A 20,402-nucleotide genomic window follows, 5' to 3' on the forward strand; every position below is an offset into this window, starting at 1 on the left:
GTTTCAGTATAAAATAATACTCAAAGGTATATTAATGAGGAAATTAAATGTAATCCTGAGTACAAGTTGTTACCCCCCCTTAGGCCAGAGTTAAGAATAAAAATCAGGGCTTCACAATCTACAGCCCTTATAGTGGAGGTCGCCTTTAAGGCAACCAATTATTGTTATTTACCTTCAGTTGCCGCACTCCAACAACGTGTGCCAGGTTTTTTTATCCTTGGGAAACCAATTTGTCCGAATTATTTTTACTGCTATGATTAAACTACTGTGGTCTCTTCTCAAATGGATTATACAGAACAAGGGCCTGGGGAAGACAATCACTTTCTAGTCTTGCACAAAATTGATAGCAACCGCACAGCTTAGGGGAGAGGTGTGGCGCATCGGCCAGGGCGACTGACGCTGGAATCTAGGGATCACAGTTCGATCCCCGTATCTGGTGGCAGATTAGCCCAGCACCATGTGACTCTGGGCAATAGCTTGCTTAATCTTCCTGAGGGCTCCCACTGCCTAGAGACCCTTACGGGTGATTGTTCGCGCTTTACAAATGTGGAATATATATATATATATATATACAGCTTCAAAGCAATTGTCCGAAGTAAAGGATTTTTTTTATTTCATTTTATTTGTATATTTATATGGTGCGGACCTAGCTACAGGTCCGTCGGACTACTTTAGAAGAAACATGAAAGTACAGTAACAATTATCAATTAAGGTTGCAGGTACCAAATAGACAATATATACAAGGAATACAGGAGTACAGATTAGACCAGGAAGGTGTATAGGGACAGGCCAGGCAGACTACCTAGCAGGGACTCCCATTAGATACTAGGTTCTGAAGTAGTGGGTTTTGTGGACTTTGTGTAAAGTTAACAAATTAGAACTTATTCTCAAGTATTTGGGTGGTTGATTCCAGAATCTCTACGGCTTGGCAGGAGAATGCTGATGTCTTTGTGATTGTATTTCTGGTTTATGGAATTTCCTAATGGAGGCTGGATTCTCCTCAGGTGCCGCTCATGTCTTCCAAGAAGGCCCAGGATTAGCACTTTGTGTGTCATGCATGCCATTTTAAAGTCAAGTGTGCCTTTAAGGCGGAGCCAACGAAAGTCCTTCAGATTAGACGTTATGCGATCACCATTTTTGCCCCAATGATAAGGTGAGTTGCTGCAGGGAAAATGGCTTTATGAGGGTGAAGAAGGACTTCAGAAGACCACAAAAAATGAAGTTGCTACTGTCCAGGTATGACACGATGAGGGCTTGTGCTGCAAATCTGAAGTTGGTTTGAGGGTTATATACATAAAAAAGCAACATTGAAAGCCGATTTTTTTGTAATGACGAAAGATTTCTAAATTGGTAGCTATAAATTAAGTTGGTATCCATTTATAAATCGTACGAATAGCGCGAGTACATCAAACAAAATCTGGTATGGACAATCGGTGGCCTCAATTGAAGCACTGTATGAGTCGATCAAAAAGAGCATGGAGAAAAAAGGCAAAGTGATCCACTAGAGTCTAGCATATCATTCGTCTTTAAGATATTAAAAGTTCGATTTTGTGTTAAAATATTTCATAACTTGTATATTTGTTTGATATATACTTGTTTCTGTACGTCTGTTCACTGTTTTGAGGTTCAAAATGTAGAAACTGTTAAGGTGGGTGTTCCCAGCTTCCAGTAGTGATTTAGGGAGGGTCAATAGCTATAATATTATTACTTATTGGGACGCTCAGGCAGCCCTGATCATCCAATGGGCTTTTGTTGTCACTCACAGTTTTATTCCTCACTCTAAAGCATACAGCCTGGGCAGTGGGTCAACCCTCTACACCCGTGTGTTTACTTCAGTGTGATGGCATTCTGCTCTTACACAATGAGCGTATACCCACAAAATGCACTTCTCTTCAGTGCTAGGGACCGTTATAACAAATGTGTGCTTTCTGAGAAAATATAAAATTTTGAAAATGGCATTCAACAAAAAAGTTATGTTGTGATGCAGCTGCGAAAAAAAAACACATTGGTTTCCTGAACTAATGCGACCCTCCTGCCAGATTGTTTTCGCATACAAAGGCCATGCTTGCCTCAGCTTATTTCCGTTACCGTTGTACAGTCACTGCAAGGACGAGGGCGGCGGAATGACCCGCACGGTGTGATCTCCGCTGCCTGGCATCGGTACCGCACGCCGTGCGGTGCAGCGCGGGGGCGCTGGGGCGCTGCTGTCAGGGGCGCTGTGTCTTTAACGCTGTCTCCCGCTCTCTGCAGGCGCTGCGCTGCCGGCTGCAGGCCGCCCGGCCCCGGGATGAGGTGCTGGTAGCCGCGGAGGAGGATGGGAGCGCGATGGCCCTGTCCCAGCTGCTCGCCGAGCTCAGGGGGCGCTACGAGGAGCTGCTCTTCCGCTCGCCCATACCGCGGGGCCTGCCCGCCGCCCGGGCCCAGGTAAGACATCCGGGATGGGGGCGGGGAGGATCCAGGTGGGCGGAGAGGGATGCAGAAGGGATACAGGTACAAAGGGGGCATCTACAGGCATGGACAGACTGGGGACATCTCTGGCAGGGACAGGGGGACGGGTGCGGCACTGAGGTGAAGGGGTATGTGCTTTTAGTCAGGAGCCGGACAGGTGCGCAGGGGCGGGGGTCACAGGGCGGATCTGAGCGGAGGAGGAGGGGGGGGGGGCTGATGCTTCAGAGAGGAGGCGTGCAGGGGAAGGACGGGGCAGTTCGTGTCAAGGCAGAAAATGGGGGTGGCGAAAGGGTAGGAAGGGTGCTGTGGTGTCATGGCTGGCATGAATGGGCAACGAGGGTAAAATCAGAAAGGGAGCAAGCTGGGGGTACAGGGGACATACGAGTGAGAAGTGGCACTTGAGCAGCACGGGACATCCACTGGTGGGGGGAGGGAGGGTGCAGGAGACAGGGTGGGGGCACCCAGCAGTAGACAGGAGGCATTCAGGGGCACAGGTGGGGCGGGAAGGCTAGAGACTACCCCAGGCAAGGACAGCCCAGGGTGGTGGGTAAGGACGGCATGAGGGGGCATTGGAACTGAAGCTATACATCAAGCATGGCAATAAAGTATCCACTTCCGGGTCATTACTCCTCTGTAATTTACCTCCTGCAGACTCCTATGTCAGATGTGATACATTGCCCTGGGTCGCAGCCAGTATGGCTCCAGAGGGGCCTAGCTTCCGCTAGCACACAGGGACATTTTTCGTGTTACAGCCCACACCCACCTGCAGCAAACCTCAAAATCCAAAAAGCCGCCTTCTTAGTCGGTGTACGCATGCAATCTCCATTATCTCCAGGGTGATGATTATCGAAGGCGAGGTTGTGAGTTGCTGCCGCAATGTAAGATTGTAAATGGTTTCAACGCTGGAAGGAAGCCATGGGACTACACCTCTCTGTCGCAACATTCAAATTGCTGTTGTCTTGACAGTTTTATATGTTATGAGTTTGTAATTTCCATATTTTATGTCAGACGAGGTGGGAGAAGTTTAATTGAGTTCTCTGGATGCTTTACTGCAACTGCAGGAGTTAAGATCCCAGCCAATCAATTGTGGTTTTTCCTCATTCGAGATGTCACACCTACTAAGTAAATAGTTGTTATAGTTGCAAACTCAGAATAGCAAAGGTCCTTCAGCTCCACAGATGTTACGTTTATTGTTAGGCCTCAGATAATACAAACAGACCTAACTCATAGAAGGAAGGCCTCGTGACACATCCACATTTGTCACTTTCTGTAAATAAATTGACCTTCGTGTCTTCTGTTGTATCGTGTGAATGAATGAATGAAAATGTATAACTCGCAACTAAAACCCGAAGGCATCAAGGCGCCTATAAAATAAATCATAAAAGGCAGAGGCAAAACTACGGGTATGCTTTGGCAAATAGCCGTGACTTCAAAGCTTTCCTAAAGGACAGAAGAGTGGGAAGGGCCTTAATTTCAACGGGAAGAGCATTCCACATTTTTCGTGCTACTGTGGAAAAAGCTCTGCCACCCCATTTGGCTCTGCGAATGCGTGGTACAGATAACAAAGATTTGTTGGCGGAGCGCAGATTCCTCGAGGGGCTATAAGGGGCCAAAAGAGCCCCAATCCCCACTGACCTATTTCTCGCTAGGGCGCCAAAGGTAAGGCACAGGATTTTAAAAGAAATCCTGTCCTCAACAGGTAGCCAATGCAACGCCTTCCTAGCGGAAGTGGCCGACGCACGTTTGGGTAGATCCAACACAAACATGGCTCCCGCATTTTGGACCATTTGAAGGCGCTGCAGCAGCCCCCTACCGAGTCCTGCATACAGCGCATTGCAATAGTCAAGTCGGGAGCCTATAAGAGCAACCACAACTTGCTTTCTGGCCTGCTGGGATAAGTAGTGTTTAATTCTCCTCAAGATATGAACTATGCCCCAACAGGTAGAGACTGTTCTGTTCACCTGCTGACGCATATTGAGGGTAGGATCAATCAGGACTCCTAGGTTTTTTGCCAGAGCGGTGGGTACCGGACACGCTCCCAATGAGGCAGGCCACCAATTTGCCGACCAGATGTCCTCCTTTCCCCCAAACACCACAATCTCCGTCTTCTCCCCGTTCAGTTTTAATGAATTGTAAGTCATCCATTTTGCGACTGCCTCTAAACAAGATCTAAAATTGGAGGCAACCTCATGAACGGGCTGGGAGAGGGAGACCAGGATCTGGGTGTCATCGGCGTTGGAAACTACCTCCATCCCAAAAGATCTTATCAGCCTGGCAAGTGGGGTCACATAGATGTTAAAGAGGGTCGGACTTAATGCTGACCCTTGGGGAACCCCACATTGCACAGACAGGGATGGAGATAGAAACTCCCCCAGCATCACTCTCTGTTCCCTCTGGTCTAGGAAGGAGGTCAGCAGATCAAGAGCGGACCCCTCCACTCCAATCTCCCTCAGGCGAGATGTTAACACCGAGGGAGAGAGGGTATCAAACGCAGCAGTGAGATCTAGCAGGATGAGGAGGGTGGTCTGGCCCCTATCAGCTCGAGTGCGGATATTATCCAGCACAATGGTAAGGGCCGACTCGGTGCTATGCTCCCTCCTAAATCCGTGCTGCGAATGATCTAACAGGCCAGAGTTCTCCAGAAAGGCCTCGAGGTGCTTATTAAGATGTGTTTCCAGCATCTTTGCGGCAGCAGGAAGCAGCGAAATGGGGCGAAAGTTTTTAAATACCCCAGGGTCAAGTGTTGGCTTCTTAAGTAATGGTTTCACCACAGCCCTTTTCCATTGCTGAGGGAAGGTACCAAACCTCACTGCCCCATTCATGATCTCCAAGAGGGGAGGTAAAAGGGTCTCCTTACACTGCTTGAGAAGCGTGAGAGGACAGGCATCTAAGGGGGAGCCTGATCTAGTCTTAGAGAGCAGGTCCTCTAGTTCCTGAGATACAAGGGGAGGAAAAGATGAAAAGCGTCCCAAAGGGGCAACCTCCACCGTAGATAGAACAAACTCAGCGGAACCAGAGGAATCCGCAATTTCAGCCTTCTGAAGCTCTAATGCCGAATACAGATCAGCAATCTTCGCCTGAAAGAAAGAGGCAATGTTGTTACACAACAGCTGAGAGCAAATAACCGGATCAGGAACCTGCAGGGTAGTCAGAGAATCCACAATCTTAAAAAGCTCTTTCGGGGAGGAGAGTGAGATGGTACAAGCGGTAAAGTATTGTTGCTTAGCTCTTATTATCTCCGCCTTATAGCCCCTCAATAAGGTTTTGTGGGCCTCTTTTTCCCTCATGTCCGAGCTGGCCAACCAGAGACGCTCCTGCCTCCTAACTCCCTGCCTGAGAAGTCTTAAAGACTCTGAGAACCAGGGAGCTGACGGCTTTTTCCTGGCCGAGTAACGTAAACGGACCGGAGCAAATTCATCTAGAGCCACAGTGACAGCCTTCTCAAACTGCGAGACCGAGAGACATACGTCTACCTCCTGAGAGATTGTAATAATGGGGATCATAGGGGCAAGCAGGTTGTTTCAGATGTTCTTAAGATTTCGCCTAGCTACCCTCTTACTTGGAATCCTTTCCAAACTGTCCAGAGTAGTACATGTCAATTCTATTGGCACCGCATAGTGGTCGGACCATGAGAGGGGGAAAGGGGAACTAACAAGCAAGAAGCAAGTGTGACAAGCAAGAATATTGTTACAACTTTACATCACATTTCCGGGTTCCTCAACAGCACACTGTAGGGTTGGTCTTGACTAGAGGGCTGCGCACATGGTGGCCGATGCATTGATGCTGTCAACCTCTGGCGTGTCCAGCATTGGTCCACAACGGCCGAGACAACAGCATGGGATATTTTTACAAGCAGTTAAGCTGATGGGAATCATTTGGATTGTGGTTATCCTGAAAATTCCCTTTTGTTGTATGGCCACCTCTCTAGTAAAAATAATATCCTGAAAACCTGACATGGATCCAGCCCAAGCAGCCTACTGGTGGACCCCCAGACTCTGAGAGGGCGGGGGCCGCCTGTAAGGCTCGGTGATAGGTTGCCATAGGAGTTTCAGGCAGCGATTCCAAGGACTGGGGCCTCGTCGCTTAGGATGGTAAAGAGGTGAGTTAGGTTCTGCCAGACGCCATGATTAGAAATGAATGGGCAGCAAGATTTAAGGATAGGGTCAATCTGTTTCGGGGTGGCTGAGTGATGGGGTTCCCATTTTGATAGAATTAGAAAAGAGCGAGCCTAGGAGGCCACGCTATAGGGCAGGGGCAGGCAGGGGTGCCCACGGATGGGTGGTGGACTACAGCGGTGCAGGCAGGGAGGCTCTCCTGTCATAGGCGCTCTGTCCCCATTTGGTAAAGGGTGAGTGGGGCAAGCAGTGAGTGTTAGTGGTAACCTCTGCGGAGTGACTAGTTTATATAGGTGTAGGCAGTGAGACCGGGGGCTCCCTGTCCCTGTGGTAGAATAAAGTAGAGCGTGAGTGACAAGTTTAGAGGTGCAGGCAGTGAGTTTCAGGATTAGCGGCTGTATACCTACCTGGTAAGGAAGGATAGAGAGAACATGCAAGGACCACAGAGATAGGGCCATCTCACCTGGTGAAAAAGTTAGAGGTTAGTAAGCTTTGGGGCCCAAGGGGAGGGTGATAAAGTTCAGAATGTGTAGGTTGTGAGATGTTGAGTCTTCTGCTGTCCACTGACGCCCTGTGTGCTCTTGTTTGCCAGAGCACATAGTTGCAAGCGTTGGCTGTCTCAGAAGTGCAGATTGTTGTCAGAAACAGATAGGTGGGTAGTGGGGGTACTTTATGGTAACAAAAACCGATTTTGGTAAAAGCCTCAGACTGACGCCGCAGAGTTGGCCCTCAGCTTGTACAGATGTTAAAATAAAGAGGGGAGAGGTGCATCAGTTATGTTACAGGAGTTTATGGGACCATGCCACCGGTTATGCAGCTGTTTGAGTTCTGCTCATCAGAAAGCAGTGGTACATCCACATTATCAGGATGATAAGGGACTACTGAACAGAGGTTAGAGAGCACTACGGAAGTTACAGAAATGCTTCTCAGACAGCAGAGCAACACCCTAGTTACACAGACATTAAAGGTATATCCAGGGCTTTAAGTGGGATAAAAAACTGAAGGGTCTCTCTAAGGGGCGTGGTAGGTGTAATTAAGGACGTGGCTTAAAAACATGTAAGCTAAAATTCTGTGCTTGGCATAGTGTGCCGCCCAACTTGTATTTTTCTGCTTCTGTCAGTGCACCCATATATATAATACAAGTAACATTACACCTGCAACAAGCCAGAACTTTTGACTTTGTCAATGGTTGTTAGTTGAAGAAGCTAAATAAGCCACAACTATGGCTTTGTTGTATATAATATTGAAAATGCTTCCGTTATGAAATGATGAGACAGTGAAAGAACTATAACGAGTCTCTTTTGACCTTGCAACAAAGGCAGGTACTACTGAAGGTTTTTTTCCTACCCTGATGGTGAGGGCAAAAATGGAGAGCCTGATAGGGACCTGTCTCGGCACCTGCTTGCAGGACCCGGCCCACTTAAAGCCCTGGGTATACCATTCAAGAGCAGAGTTATCTCTCTGGTTACGGAAGTGTTATGGGCGTGCACTTGGAGCAGCAAATCTATCCTTAAAGAGATGTCACAGAAGTACACGTGAAACAGCAGTGCTACCTCCCTGGTTGAGCAGATGATGCATGTACCCCCTACATCAGAGCCATCCTTTCGGCTACACAGATGATACAGGAATTCAACACATACAATAGAGCTACTGAGAAAGGATACAGAGATGCTACGAATGTGAATCTCTGTCAGCGGATCCGTCCATCCAGTTGAATATATATTGCAGGTGTGCACAACAGACCGCGGGCCTATGCCTTGGACTGCACAGATGATACAGGCATGGACCTCAGGTATCCAAGCTGTCAATCAAGTGACACAGATTTGACACCTTTGCAGCTCATAACAGGCATACTCCTCAGATTATGGAACCAAGCCACATCCAACTGAAGAGCTACAATTAGGGCGATGTCAGATTTGGGTTGCTTGTGTTCCAGTTCAGGGAGGACCTGGCTTGGCAGTTCGGCTTGACTGTTCGGCTTGACTGTTCCTATTGATGCAGGGTTGAGAATGATTTGCTGATGGCTGGGCCCAAATTGAGGTGGCAGGTGGGCAAAAGAACCATAGGTTGGAATACTACTCCGAGTGATTGCCAGAGATTAGACTTATTGCAAGCAGCCTCCCATCACCTTTTGTGTTTGATACTCCTCTAATTACACAGTTAATGCAGATATAGATAGAACAGCTAACTTTTAATTTACCCTGTCAGACTGTATTTGGGAAGGGCCACAGGGCTAGTAGGGACTACTGACCTCAACCGTGGGAGCTGAGGTCATTTGCAGCTGATGACCCAGAGCCGGCCCCACTATGGATCTGCAAACTTAGCCAAGTACAACCCCTTCTGCACTTGACTCTCAGGGTAGTGATGGTGCAGTCACCGGCTTCTCAGGGAGGTAGCGTGAGAGTGCAAGAGGTCCGAGCTCAACAATCTACCAACAGATCTAATAAAAAAGAATCCAGTGAAGAAAGAAAGTACTTGAATCACACAGTTGAATGCAGTACTACACATTGTAAGATTCATGTACTATATAAATGTCTCTGGGTCAGCCACAGCCGCTGCAGGTAAGAGCGGTGGGGCCAGCTGGGGTTAGGGGGAATTACGAGAGACGACCACAAGGGTATTGTAAATAAAGATTTAATTTTCCCTCGTGGTCGTCTCTCAAAATCCCCCCCAGCCGTCCCCACCGCTCTTAACTGCAGCGGCCGCAGCTGCTCTGGGTGCTATCTCCTGGGGGTGCTATACCCTCCCGTTTCCTCATTGTCCCCTTCCCGGGTTGTCCCTGAGTACTCAGTCGCCCTTGCTGTAAGGGCAGTCAAGAGTAGCTTGAATTAGGCTTAAGAGCAGTCTCAGTCATCCACAGTTCACAAGATGTGCTCAGTCTGTTTGTCTTACTGCGTCACAAGTAAAAGCGTTTCATAAGTAAGCCACCTTGCACACTAAGGGGTTCCTCATGTGTGCCTGTGGAAAGCCATGAAATGCTTGCAGGGCTCTGTTGCAGTCTGTCGGACAGGGCATCGGCCGTTCTCTGCAGCACATCCGCGAGATGTCTAATCAAGGCTATGGGGCTCGGTCCAGTGCAGCTGGACGAGGGCCTGCCAACGAGCCCTGGATGGTCACGATCCCAACCATAGTGGGTGCAGTCCATCGCTCAGCAGTCATAAAGTGGTTCAGTCCCGACTGACGCACATGTTGTGTAGTCGTGGAGGGGTCCTCCATAATCGTCAGTTTACCCCATGTCCAGCTGACTTCTGTATTTGCAGCCCTGCTCAGGGGTAAACAACCTTTACAACACGGTCAAAACACCGCAGTGCCATCACAACGCAGATTTTAAAACGCAAGTCGTTACCACGACTTGCACTGGAGGGTGCTCTAGACTAAGGAATAGTAGATTTACTATTCCAACACCTTCCCTACTGTACGTAGGCTGAAGTTGGATTAGTAAATCATACTATTCCTAAATCCAGAACCCTACAGCCCAAGTCATGGTAACGACTTGCGTTGTAAAAGCTGCGTTGTGATGTGCCGCGATCATTTTGATCGTGTGGAAACATCATACACCCTGCTGAGGTCTTCAGCAATTTGGCAGTTGCAGCCTCACCCGGGCCTTCAGGCGTTCAGCAGTTTATGCCTCGCCTGGGTCTTCAGCAATTCATCAGTTGCAACCCCGCTCAGCCCTTCAACAAGTCGCCAGTTGAAGCCCCCATTGGGCCTTCACAGCTCTAAACCCACGACAGACAGTGGTCCATTTTCCACAATGAGGACATGCGCTGATGCCCTTCCAGGTCACATGATAGGTCCCGGATCTAATAAAGTCAAGCCTGGGCCACTATGCACATGCTTAGATTAGTCTGTTGCCAAGGCCAAATGAAAGAGTCAGGATGCCAGATATACACGCAGATGGCCATTCGAGGCTGGGTAACACTCCTATTTATCCATCAAGGGACATTCCTGTGCCAACAGGCCAACTTTAAAGGAGTGCAACTCAGACAGCAGAGCTGCTCCTCAGTTTACAGAGATGTTACAGGTGTGCACTTTAGACAGCAGCCCTGCGCCAAGTGCAAATCAAACCATAGAGGGTTGTGCTTCAGACATCAGTCTTTTATCCTGCATCACACACTTGATTCTAGAGTGCATTTCTGACAAGGGAGATATCCCAGTGGTTGCATAAATTCTGAAGGACAACAAATATAGAACAGCGTCTTCATCTGAGTTGCACAAATGCCACTCAGATCTACGGTATACAACAGAGCAATCCCTCACAAAACATAATATTAAACAGATGAAGGTGTCAGGCTGCAGCTCTGCCTCTGTTACAAAGACACTACAGAGGAGGCCCTACCATTGTGCAACTGGCCCTGGGTTTAAACATGATAAGCCTGTGCAGTTCAGACAAGAGATCCAGCCCTCAGGACGCATGGATGATAGAGTCCTTTACCTGCACATATATGCTGCTGGTTACAATGCTTATAACACATACAATCAACTATAAATCTGTTCCTGTGTCTGCACAGTTTCTTATGCAAGGCACGTTGGACCTCCTTGCTATTTCTCTTGAGGCGCAGGTGGCATGTTGTTGCGAGGGTTCTGCAATGACCCCAGCATGTAAAACAACATTAGAATTCAAGCAGTCGACCGAGGTCTCCGCATGTAAAGCAACATCAGCCAATCACCACCAGCCCGATTGTAAAGCACAGTCATAAAGTGCCTGTTCCAGATTGTCCCAGGAGGGCCATGTTGGAAGCCATAAGAAACCCTGGAAACAATAAGAAACCCTGGAAACAATTTTCAACCGAGGCACACTCTGCAGGAGGCTGCGACTAGAATGGGCCATGTGTGCATGGCTGGTTATGGCAGCCCACCTAGCTCTGAAAGCAGCCCTCCGCCTGCAGCCCACCCTGGAGATGCTAGAGTAGCCCAATGGCCAGGCAGTCCTGGTGCGTTCAACACCAACTCCATGGCGAGAGTTCCGTGCAGCCCATACAGCTCTTAAAGGCCAAAGCAAGTTACCTGCCCACGGGGAGTGCAGCTCCATACATGCTGGGGGCTCCCCAAGTTGTGTGTTGTGTCGTACCAGTAAATATGACTAGTTCTCATTGAAATCACCCAGTGCCCACTACGTGCATTGCCGTGGCTGACGCGTCCATTGGAGGTTTACAACATCCTCAGCCAGAGTCGGACCCATCAGGGCAGCATCAAAGATGACACGTATCAGAAAGGGTTCAGAAGGCGGCAGACCAATGCATCAACTGAAGACTTTTGCTAAACTTGCCGATCGATGTCACTGTACCCCCTCTTACATTTTTGGTAAGCGAGCGCCATCTGCTGGTCATTGCTGAAATTACAATTTGGCACAGTAGTCAAATGTCCTTTTGTAAGATTGAAGTAAGCGGGACATTTAGCACAGGTAAGTAGAATCAATCTATCTGGACTTTTAAAGCGAGGCTTTTCACCCCGAGGGGTATGCGATTATAGGCCGTTGAGTTGATTAGTCGAACAGCCATGTCTTGAGCTCTCTCTTTTGTAGTCAGTGAGGGTGGTGGAGGTATGGTTGTGCAGGGGCAGTTCCTTCCAGGACTTGGCAGCGAGGTAGGAGAATGATCGACCCCCTCCCCAGGCCCGACAGATGCGTGGGACGGGTGCGAGGGCTAGGTGGGCTGAGCGGAGATGTCTGGAGTGCTGGTGGGAGGTCAGTCGATGGTTGATGTAGTCAGGTCCAACGTTGTGGAGGGCCTTGAATGCGTGGAGAGAAATGGCATCTCTTCTTGATTGTGAGCCAATAGAGGGTTCGGAGGTGGGGGTTATACAGGACTGTCGTGGGAGATCTAATATGAGTCTGGCTGCTGTGTTTTGGATTATCTGGTGTCGTTTCAGTAGTTGGGCTGTGATTCCGGCTTAGAGTGAGTTTCTGTATTCCAATCGGCTGCTGGTGAGGGCATGTTCTCCTGGTGCTGGGTGACATCCACTTGAAGATCTTACGGAGGATGTGGTAGCTGGGGGAGGCTACTGTGTTCACCTGGTGCTCCATGGAGAGATTGCTGTCTAATATGATGCCCATGTTCTTGGCATGGGAGGTGTGGGTAAGAGCAGGTTCGAGGGCCACCGGGAGTTGTCGCAGGGGCAAAGGGGGTTTCACCAAAGATATGCACTTCCGTCTTGTCCGTGTTCAGTTTTGACCAGTTGGATTTCATCCAGTACGTGATGTTGGTCATGGTGTTACGGACATTCGCTCTGGTGGTGTCTTCGGTTTGGGAGAGGATGAGTTGGGTGATGTCGGCGTGTGAGATGGTGTTAAGTCCGTAGTTGTGGACGATATTGGCCAGTGGCGCCACGTAGATGTTGCAAAGGGTGGGGCTGAGCGAGGAGCTCTGGCGTACACAGCAGATGCTGTGTTTGGTTACGAAAATTATAGTTTGGATGCAGATTCTTTGCGTGCGTCCTATGAGGAATGATGTGAAAAGTTTGAGTGCGTTGCCGCTGATGCCTTCAGATTACAGAGATGTAAGCAGGCATGCACTTAAAACAGTAGAACCATTGCAAAGATGCACCACTAGAAATGCGAAACGCCCCTTAAGTTGAACACACATTGCACCTCAGAAAGCAGACTAGTAGACAACATCTTATTGAGTGTTTTCAACGAGAAGCGACCCAAGGGACAGGATGTTGAAGTGGAATGGTCTATTAAACAGTTCTTTTTTACTTGGACAGCTGGAAAAGGAAGCAGCTAAAAGTCTGGCAAAAGACGAAGCAGACTTAAAAGAAGCTAGAGCGGAGCTGAAGGCAGCCAGGCGCCAGTGGATGCACCTGCAAGTGGAAATGGAATCCCTTCATGCAAAGGTAAGGAGGCATCAGCGCAGCAGTTCATCATATAGGAAGGTGGCTCTGGATCACCTGCCCTGCAGCGTATAATATTCTAGAGCCGGGCTTTACCACATGCTGACCTGTGCCGGAGGATGCTTGCGCTGTACAGTATCTCTCCCTAGGATGACATTGCATCACTCAGACGATATATGCCAACTAAACTCCCTTATGAATGAAGGGGTCGCAGTACTCCCAGGATTTAAAATATTCTTTCCAAATAAGAGCATATCACGTGACTCATAGGATGTCATACCTCTCCGCTCCACCACGTAGTAAGACATCACATTGCTCGTGATAAACATAGACAAGCTCTCTTAAGTAGGAAGCAATCCAGTTTCTAAGAGGATATAAAACTCTAGCTCTTCCCCGTAGGTATGTATCACACTACTAATAGGTGTAAAACACCTCTCCACATAGGAAGATGTCACATCACTTATAGGATATATTTCCCATTGGCGGTACCACGTAGGAGGTTATTACATAGCTCATCATATAAAAAAAACAGGCAAGCTCTCCCACGTTTGAAGATATTTTTTATTTTTCAGAATATATAAAACGCCTGCTCTTTCATGAAGAAGATGTCACAGCACATTGGCCAGATGTTATACGCATCTGGACCCCTCACGCATAGGACAGTATCACATTCCGCAGACAATAAAAACAACCCTCTCCTTCATTGTTCAGAATTTTTAACACCCCAGCTGTCCTAGAACGAAATATATTGCACAGCTCAGAGGATGTATAGCCCCAGTTCTCCTGTTTAGGATGACCTCTCGTTACTCATAGGTTATGATTCCTCTTAGCGCTTCGATCTAGGAATATATCTCATTTATCACAGAATAAAAATGGCAAGCTCTCAAGGGCATTAGGATACTACATTTATTAAAGGAAATGAAGCCCCAGCTCTCCGATTTAGAAACATATCACACCAGTTTTAAGATTTTATCCCCCTTAGTTCATCAATATATGATGTCTTTACGCTATTCATAAGTTATAATTCTTCCTACTTCTGCCATATAGGAACATGTAACATTAGCCATAGAATAAAAATGGCAGGCTTTCCACCGTATGAAGATTTTAGCATTTCTCGGCGGATATAAAGTTGCAGTTCCCCCCCATTTTGGATTATATCGCATGGTTCAAAGAGCATGACTCCCCCGCTTCTCCAATTACGAAGACATCACATTCTCTGAGGATTTAAAATGCCTGCTCTCTGCGGCAAGAAGATATTACATTGCTTATATAATATGCCAGATATATCTCTTCCGTCTAAGTTCATACCCCTTGCTCAGATGCTACGCAACGCAGCTCTCCCAGCAGGAAGATGATGCATGGCTCACTGGGCAGGGATTGGAGGTTGCTCACGTCAGAAGACCTACACTGTTTAGATGGCACACACATGCCAGCCTCCATAGGAGATGCCAGATGAATTGCCCTCCATCCAGCTTTGCTCTAGCAGAAGGTGTCGCCACGCATTACGTTACTATAAATATGTTTTCAGAGGACCCTGGCAAAGGAGCCCATCAGCATAACCACATTAGAGTGTACATTTATAGTGCAGTGCAACACAATATTTATTGTTTTGACATCCTAGACCGCACTGTTAAAAGCAAAACAATCCTTTTTGGAAGTTTGGTGGAAAGATCTGAGAAATGAGCGCAAATAGAGTGTTTTTAAAATGTTTTAGTTTATACATTAATAATAACTCATCTTTGCTCCAAAACAATATGTTGAAAAAAATAAATCGTGATTCTCTTTTACATTATATTTGCAAGGACCGCATGATGATGGCCTGTGCAGTGGAATCTTTGGTTGAAACAAACGTAGCTGTAAAACGTTTGGAAACCTCAGGCGTTTAATAAATCTTCTCGTAGCCATTTATGCTCCCATAAAAAAAGTGGAATATTCTCAATTGTATTATGGGTTTTTCTAAATCTTGATTTATGTTACTTTGGGTCAAAGAACTTCACAGCTGTCCGGATACCTCATTTTGGGAAGTTCTCTATTCTGATACCTGAGTGAGACATATCATTCTCATTCTAAACCGGACGTGGCTCACTCATCTGTTCAACGTTTCAATATTTTGTGTATCGTTAACTGGGTGACAGAAACAACTGCTAATACCAGAATGGGATGCCCGATCCCTCCATGTCACATGTCCTCAGTAATCAGATATCCTTCTGTATGTTGTTTTCAAGCATCTTAGTCTAATGGCATTAATTCAACAAAAACAAAGACTACAGCTCGCATTAGGAACTGCTGTTTAAATTAAATCCTAGGGTGTAATGACGACACAGAACTATCTGGCAAAAAAAAGAACTATCTGGCAACCGCCATAACATACGTACAAGAAGTAAAATTGTAGCAACTAGCACTAATCAAAAAATGCTTATGAAATAACATAAGGATGAGCACAGTATAGAGTTTTCTTCTCACCAGGGAACTCTTTTTGTAGCAACAACAGGCATGTCTTGTAATCTTGCCTAGTAATTTGACTTCACAGGAGAAAGGCCTGCACAAGTCACTCTTTGCCATGGACCAGCAGTACCGAAGCCAGCTGGATGACTTGAGTACGGTGATCGAAGGGCTGGAGACGGAGCTGCAGGACGTGAGGCAGGGCATGCGGAACCAGCTCCAGCAGCACCAGGACCTGCTGAACATGAAGATGAGGCTGGAGCAGGAGATTCAGACCTACCGCAGCCTGCTGGAGGGAGAGGAGCACAGGTATGCGACCGAAGGGAAGGTGTTATCTATACTTCTGTTTCTTTGGGGGTTATACCAAACGCAGTCCTTCAGTCGACTTCCCTAGGTGTGATAAGGCGATCTTTTCACTTAGTAGTAGGGGATCTAATAGGAAATCCTTCAGGACCCGCAGGAGTCGATAAGTGATCTTAGTTATCTAACTAGAAGAGTAAGAGGTTGAAAAGCAAGATTATCAATGAACGTGGGCTTATGTGAGGGTCATTAGGAGGCTGCAGGGCAGCTGTGACTCCTGTGTGAAGGATACCTGCAAGAGGTGAGTCTTCCGGTCTCTCAGCAACTTGAGCAACTCACCTTCGAATCAGGTTTTCAAGTACAGAGCCAAGAACGTGCTCAGATATTCTGCCAGTGGTAGTGCCCAGGTTTGGTGAATAGTGAGCAGGATGAAGTTAGCCGATTTTATGTGCCTAGATGAGTGATAGGGATGTCAATCCTTGAAGAGGTATCCAAGAGTATGGACAGCGCCTGGGAAATCAGACATTTGGGGCCCGGTGTAGGTAATTGTGAAATACCGAATTCTTAATACCGAATTTTACCGATTCAGTATTAAGAAATCGGTATTTCAAATGTAGGTAAGAATTCTGTAAAAAATACAGAATCCTTAATGTTCGTTATTACCGAATCAGTAATTGAGATTCGGTAATAAGGGAATACCTACCCATTCATTCCTATGGGCTTGGAAGCCCATAGGAATGAATGTGAAGACATTCGGTATTACCGATTCGGTAATACCGGGAGGTATTTCAAGGGTGCCAGGGTGTCCAAAGGACACCCTGTTGCACCCCTGGAATGTGCATGTGGCACACATGCATGCCCTAAGCACATGGATGTGTGCCACATGGCACTTCTAAAAAAGCAAGAAAGTGCTTTTTTAAAGGAATTCGGTAATTACCACCAACTTGAAGTTGGTGGTAATTACCGATTCCTTAAGGCCCAAAAGCACTCTTTTATGTGCTTTCTACATTGCATTTAAGGAATCGGTACTACCGATTCCTTAAATGCAAGGCCAATAAGGAATCGGTATAAAAAAATCAGTATTTACCGATTCCTTATTACCGATTCCTTCCCTACATGAGGAATGGCTAAATACCTGTTGGTAACAGTGAAATGTACCGATTTTCACCGTTACCGACCGGTATTTGGCCACCTACATCGGGCCCATGGTCTCTAGGTTGGAATCTCTCTCCCTCAGGATCTACTGAAAGCTGCAGAGAGTGGCACAAACTAATATGTTCAAGCATCCATAGGAGGTATTCTCACCACTGAAATAAAAAAGTTTTAAAATGAGATAAGATTCCATTCTTGAATCTACAGACTTCTGGCTAAACATGTGAATGATAATGCTAATCCTGTGTATACATTTTATTTAGCCTCTAGGTCTTCCCTGGGAAATTTGTTAATTTGATAAGTTAACATCCAAGATATCAGAACAAAGTTGAATGTTTTCTCCTTAAGCCTAAGCCAACTCAGGGCTTGTTTTAGCCTGGAAGTCAACCACATAAAGTAAATACAGTAACACATATTTTTAAACAGAATCAAAACTGAGTGCCAGCAAATGTTGCAGATATATGTCCAGTCGACAATCCAGGTATGAAGTATATTATTCGTCTATATATTTGGCCAACTAAACCTCCAGATTACTGCCTAACTTTACTTTGAGATATGTGATCCACAGACAGCTCAGCTATCAGGTCACCAAATCCTCAGGTATCTGGCCAGTGAAACTCCCAGACACTTTCTAACTGACCGTCAACCTTCCTGCTAGCTGGCAGCCCCTCTTCCCTCTACATGGCCCCTCACCCTTCCACATAGTGGTTCGGCCACCATCTGATATATGCCTGACCAGCCGTCCTAATACCTTGTCAGTCAGTTCTCTGGATACCTGATTAGGAAACCTCCCATTAGTCAGATCAGCGAACCTGTTGAGGCTTGCGCACCCAAGAGCTGGTCACTCGCTCATCAAAGTGGTTAGCAGTATTCAACTAGAAAAAATATTATGGGTTGGAGGTACCCAACTGTTCTAGTTCGGGGCTGGATCTGATCAAGGGCATAGCTTGAAAGATGAAGAACAGGAATTAATGACTTTTCCCATAACAAACCCTATAGGAAATCTCAAGCACGTATTACAAGGAACAAACGTAGACACGTCCCATAAATTGGTTTGATCTTAGTTACTTCTAAATTTGGGTGGTGACTTATTAGCAGCTTCTAATGAAATAGCACTGTGAGCTGACAATGCCTCAAAAAGTAATCATGTAATTAGTTCTTTCACAGCCATCCCCTTTGTAGGGTATGCCAAAAACCTTGAATCCTTGGGGCATCCATGAGACAATCGGGCACATTTAAGTCGTAAGATGTGTCCATGGTGGCTTTTCTCTTTGTGTTTCAGGACTGACACTTTATTCATTTTAGAGTCTGACTGTAAGTACCATATAGGCACGTGTTTAAAGATTTAATGAAAGAAATAATAGCATGCTTTACCCCCTTATCAGATGTGGACAGTACTTAATCCAGAAAGAATGACAAATGAGTTATGGCATCAGTTATGTCTTTGCATATTTTTAAAGAGTCGCATTAAAGTTATTTTGTAGACAAAGTGAATGCTCCTGGATTCTATACATATGATAAATAACAGTGTGACTAATAGGTCTTGGTTATTATATGGATGGGAAAGGGGTGAGAGTGTCTTGAAGAGAGACTCTGTCTCCAGTTTTGCAACTCAGCATTTGAATCTCATAACGGGAATACCCCTCAGGTCATGCACATCACAACATAAGAATGCGGTATTACATGTAGGGATAGTGATGTCACAGCTTAAGAACTATGTATTATATTTAGGGATAGCGTTGTCAGAAGAATGTTGCATAAAAGGTGGTGTCTGTCTCAATACCTTCATAGCTGGTGATAGTTTCTCTCTTCTAGAACTATAATCAGAATATGAATTCCGGTCATTAGTCAATATCTGCAGTGTTACTCTTAGTTTAAATTGGTTACTTCTCCAAGAAGGGTATTGCGAGGATCTTTTCCAGTGGTTCTGCCAATTGTTCTGCCACTTCTCCATACTGTACTGTTGCATTATTGATTGGATGTTTGTAGTTGGACAACAAAGGGGGAAGGGTAAAAAATCCACCCTTGGAGCAAATCAGTGAGAAGACCAGTGGGCTTTGCTTTTCTTTGACAAATGAACATTTCAGAAGTCGTAGATTAAAATTCAAAGACTGAACGAGGGCGTATCTTTAATGTATCCTTTCTAACAACACCAGAGGACCACAATATCCCCCTCCTAGATCTTAACAAGCTTGCAGATGTCAGATGTCAGATATAAACGGGCGAGAACATTTCTAATGAACCAACCTCCCAGCTCTCCGAGCAGTACTCCAATATAGCGCCATCCAGATTTTCAGATTGCTAAATCAACCGTCTAATCATTTCCTATACGTGGGCTGTCATCAGCTGTGTTCCTATAAAACAGAAAATGACATCACTAGAAAACAGGAAGTTCGGTCTTCAGATCTATTACAGCATTAAAGATGCAATGTAAAACATTTTCTTTTCTTTTACTATTAACATATAAGTAAAGCCATCTTTAAATTTAATTCAATGAAGGAACAGGTAGCAATATGATCAGTTATAAGCTGCTTTTATTCTGGTAGGAGAATCACCTTCAAACTCCTCACACATGTCTACAAATCTCTCCACAACATAGGCCCAGCTTACCTGAACCACTGGCTCGCATTCCACATTCCTGCTAGACAACTTTGTTCCGCCCATCACTCTCTAGGCACCGTCCCCAGAATCCATAAGACCAGATCCGGAGGAAGTTCTTTATGCTTCCTTGCCTGCCAGACCTGGAGCACCCTGCCCCTTCATCTCAGGCAATCCGTGTTGCTGACCCAATTTAAGAAGGACTGCAAGACCTAGTTCTTTGAAAGAACCTCCACACCAAACAAGACCAGCAGCCCCCCACACCCTCCCCCAGCGCCTTGAGACCCTTATGGGTGAGTAGTTGCACTTTATAAACACCTGATTGATTCATTGATGGTGTTTTAAATATACCAGCAGGGCTCTTGCTCTGAGATGGGACACCACCAATAGTGAGAAGTTCTAAGAAAATCCCTTAACAAGTGCAAACCATACAGTGGGGGTCACTGACGAAAAGTGACATTTTGATATTTAGAAGGGTTTCTCTTCTGCTAGTTTTTTGCTCTGCTCGGATTATAG

General features: G+C 46.3%; 1 protein-coding gene across 1 annotated transcript in view; it reads left to right on the top strand.

Annotated features, from left to right (window-relative positions):
* KRT222 (keratin 222) overlaps positions 1-20,402 on the top strand; it is a 222,264-nt gene that overhangs the window by 127,183 nt on the left and 74,679 nt on the right. The window contains exons 5-7 of the mRNA XM_086924213.1: positions 2,251-2,424; positions 13,269-13,397; positions 15,925-16,145. Coding sequence (XP_086780339.1) covers positions 2,251-2,424; positions 13,269-13,397; positions 15,925-16,145 — 524 coding nt within the window. The remainder of the gene's footprint in view (positions 1-2,250; positions 2,425-13,268; positions 13,398-15,924; positions 16,146-20,402) is intronic.

Source organism: Lissotriton vulgaris, chromosome 5 (assembly GCF_964263255.1).
Source record: "Lissotriton vulgaris chromosome 5, aLisVul1.2, whole genome shotgun sequence".
In the NCBI taxonomy this organism is placed as follows: domain Eukaryota; kingdom Metazoa; phylum Chordata; class Amphibia; order Caudata; family Salamandridae; genus Lissotriton; species Lissotriton vulgaris.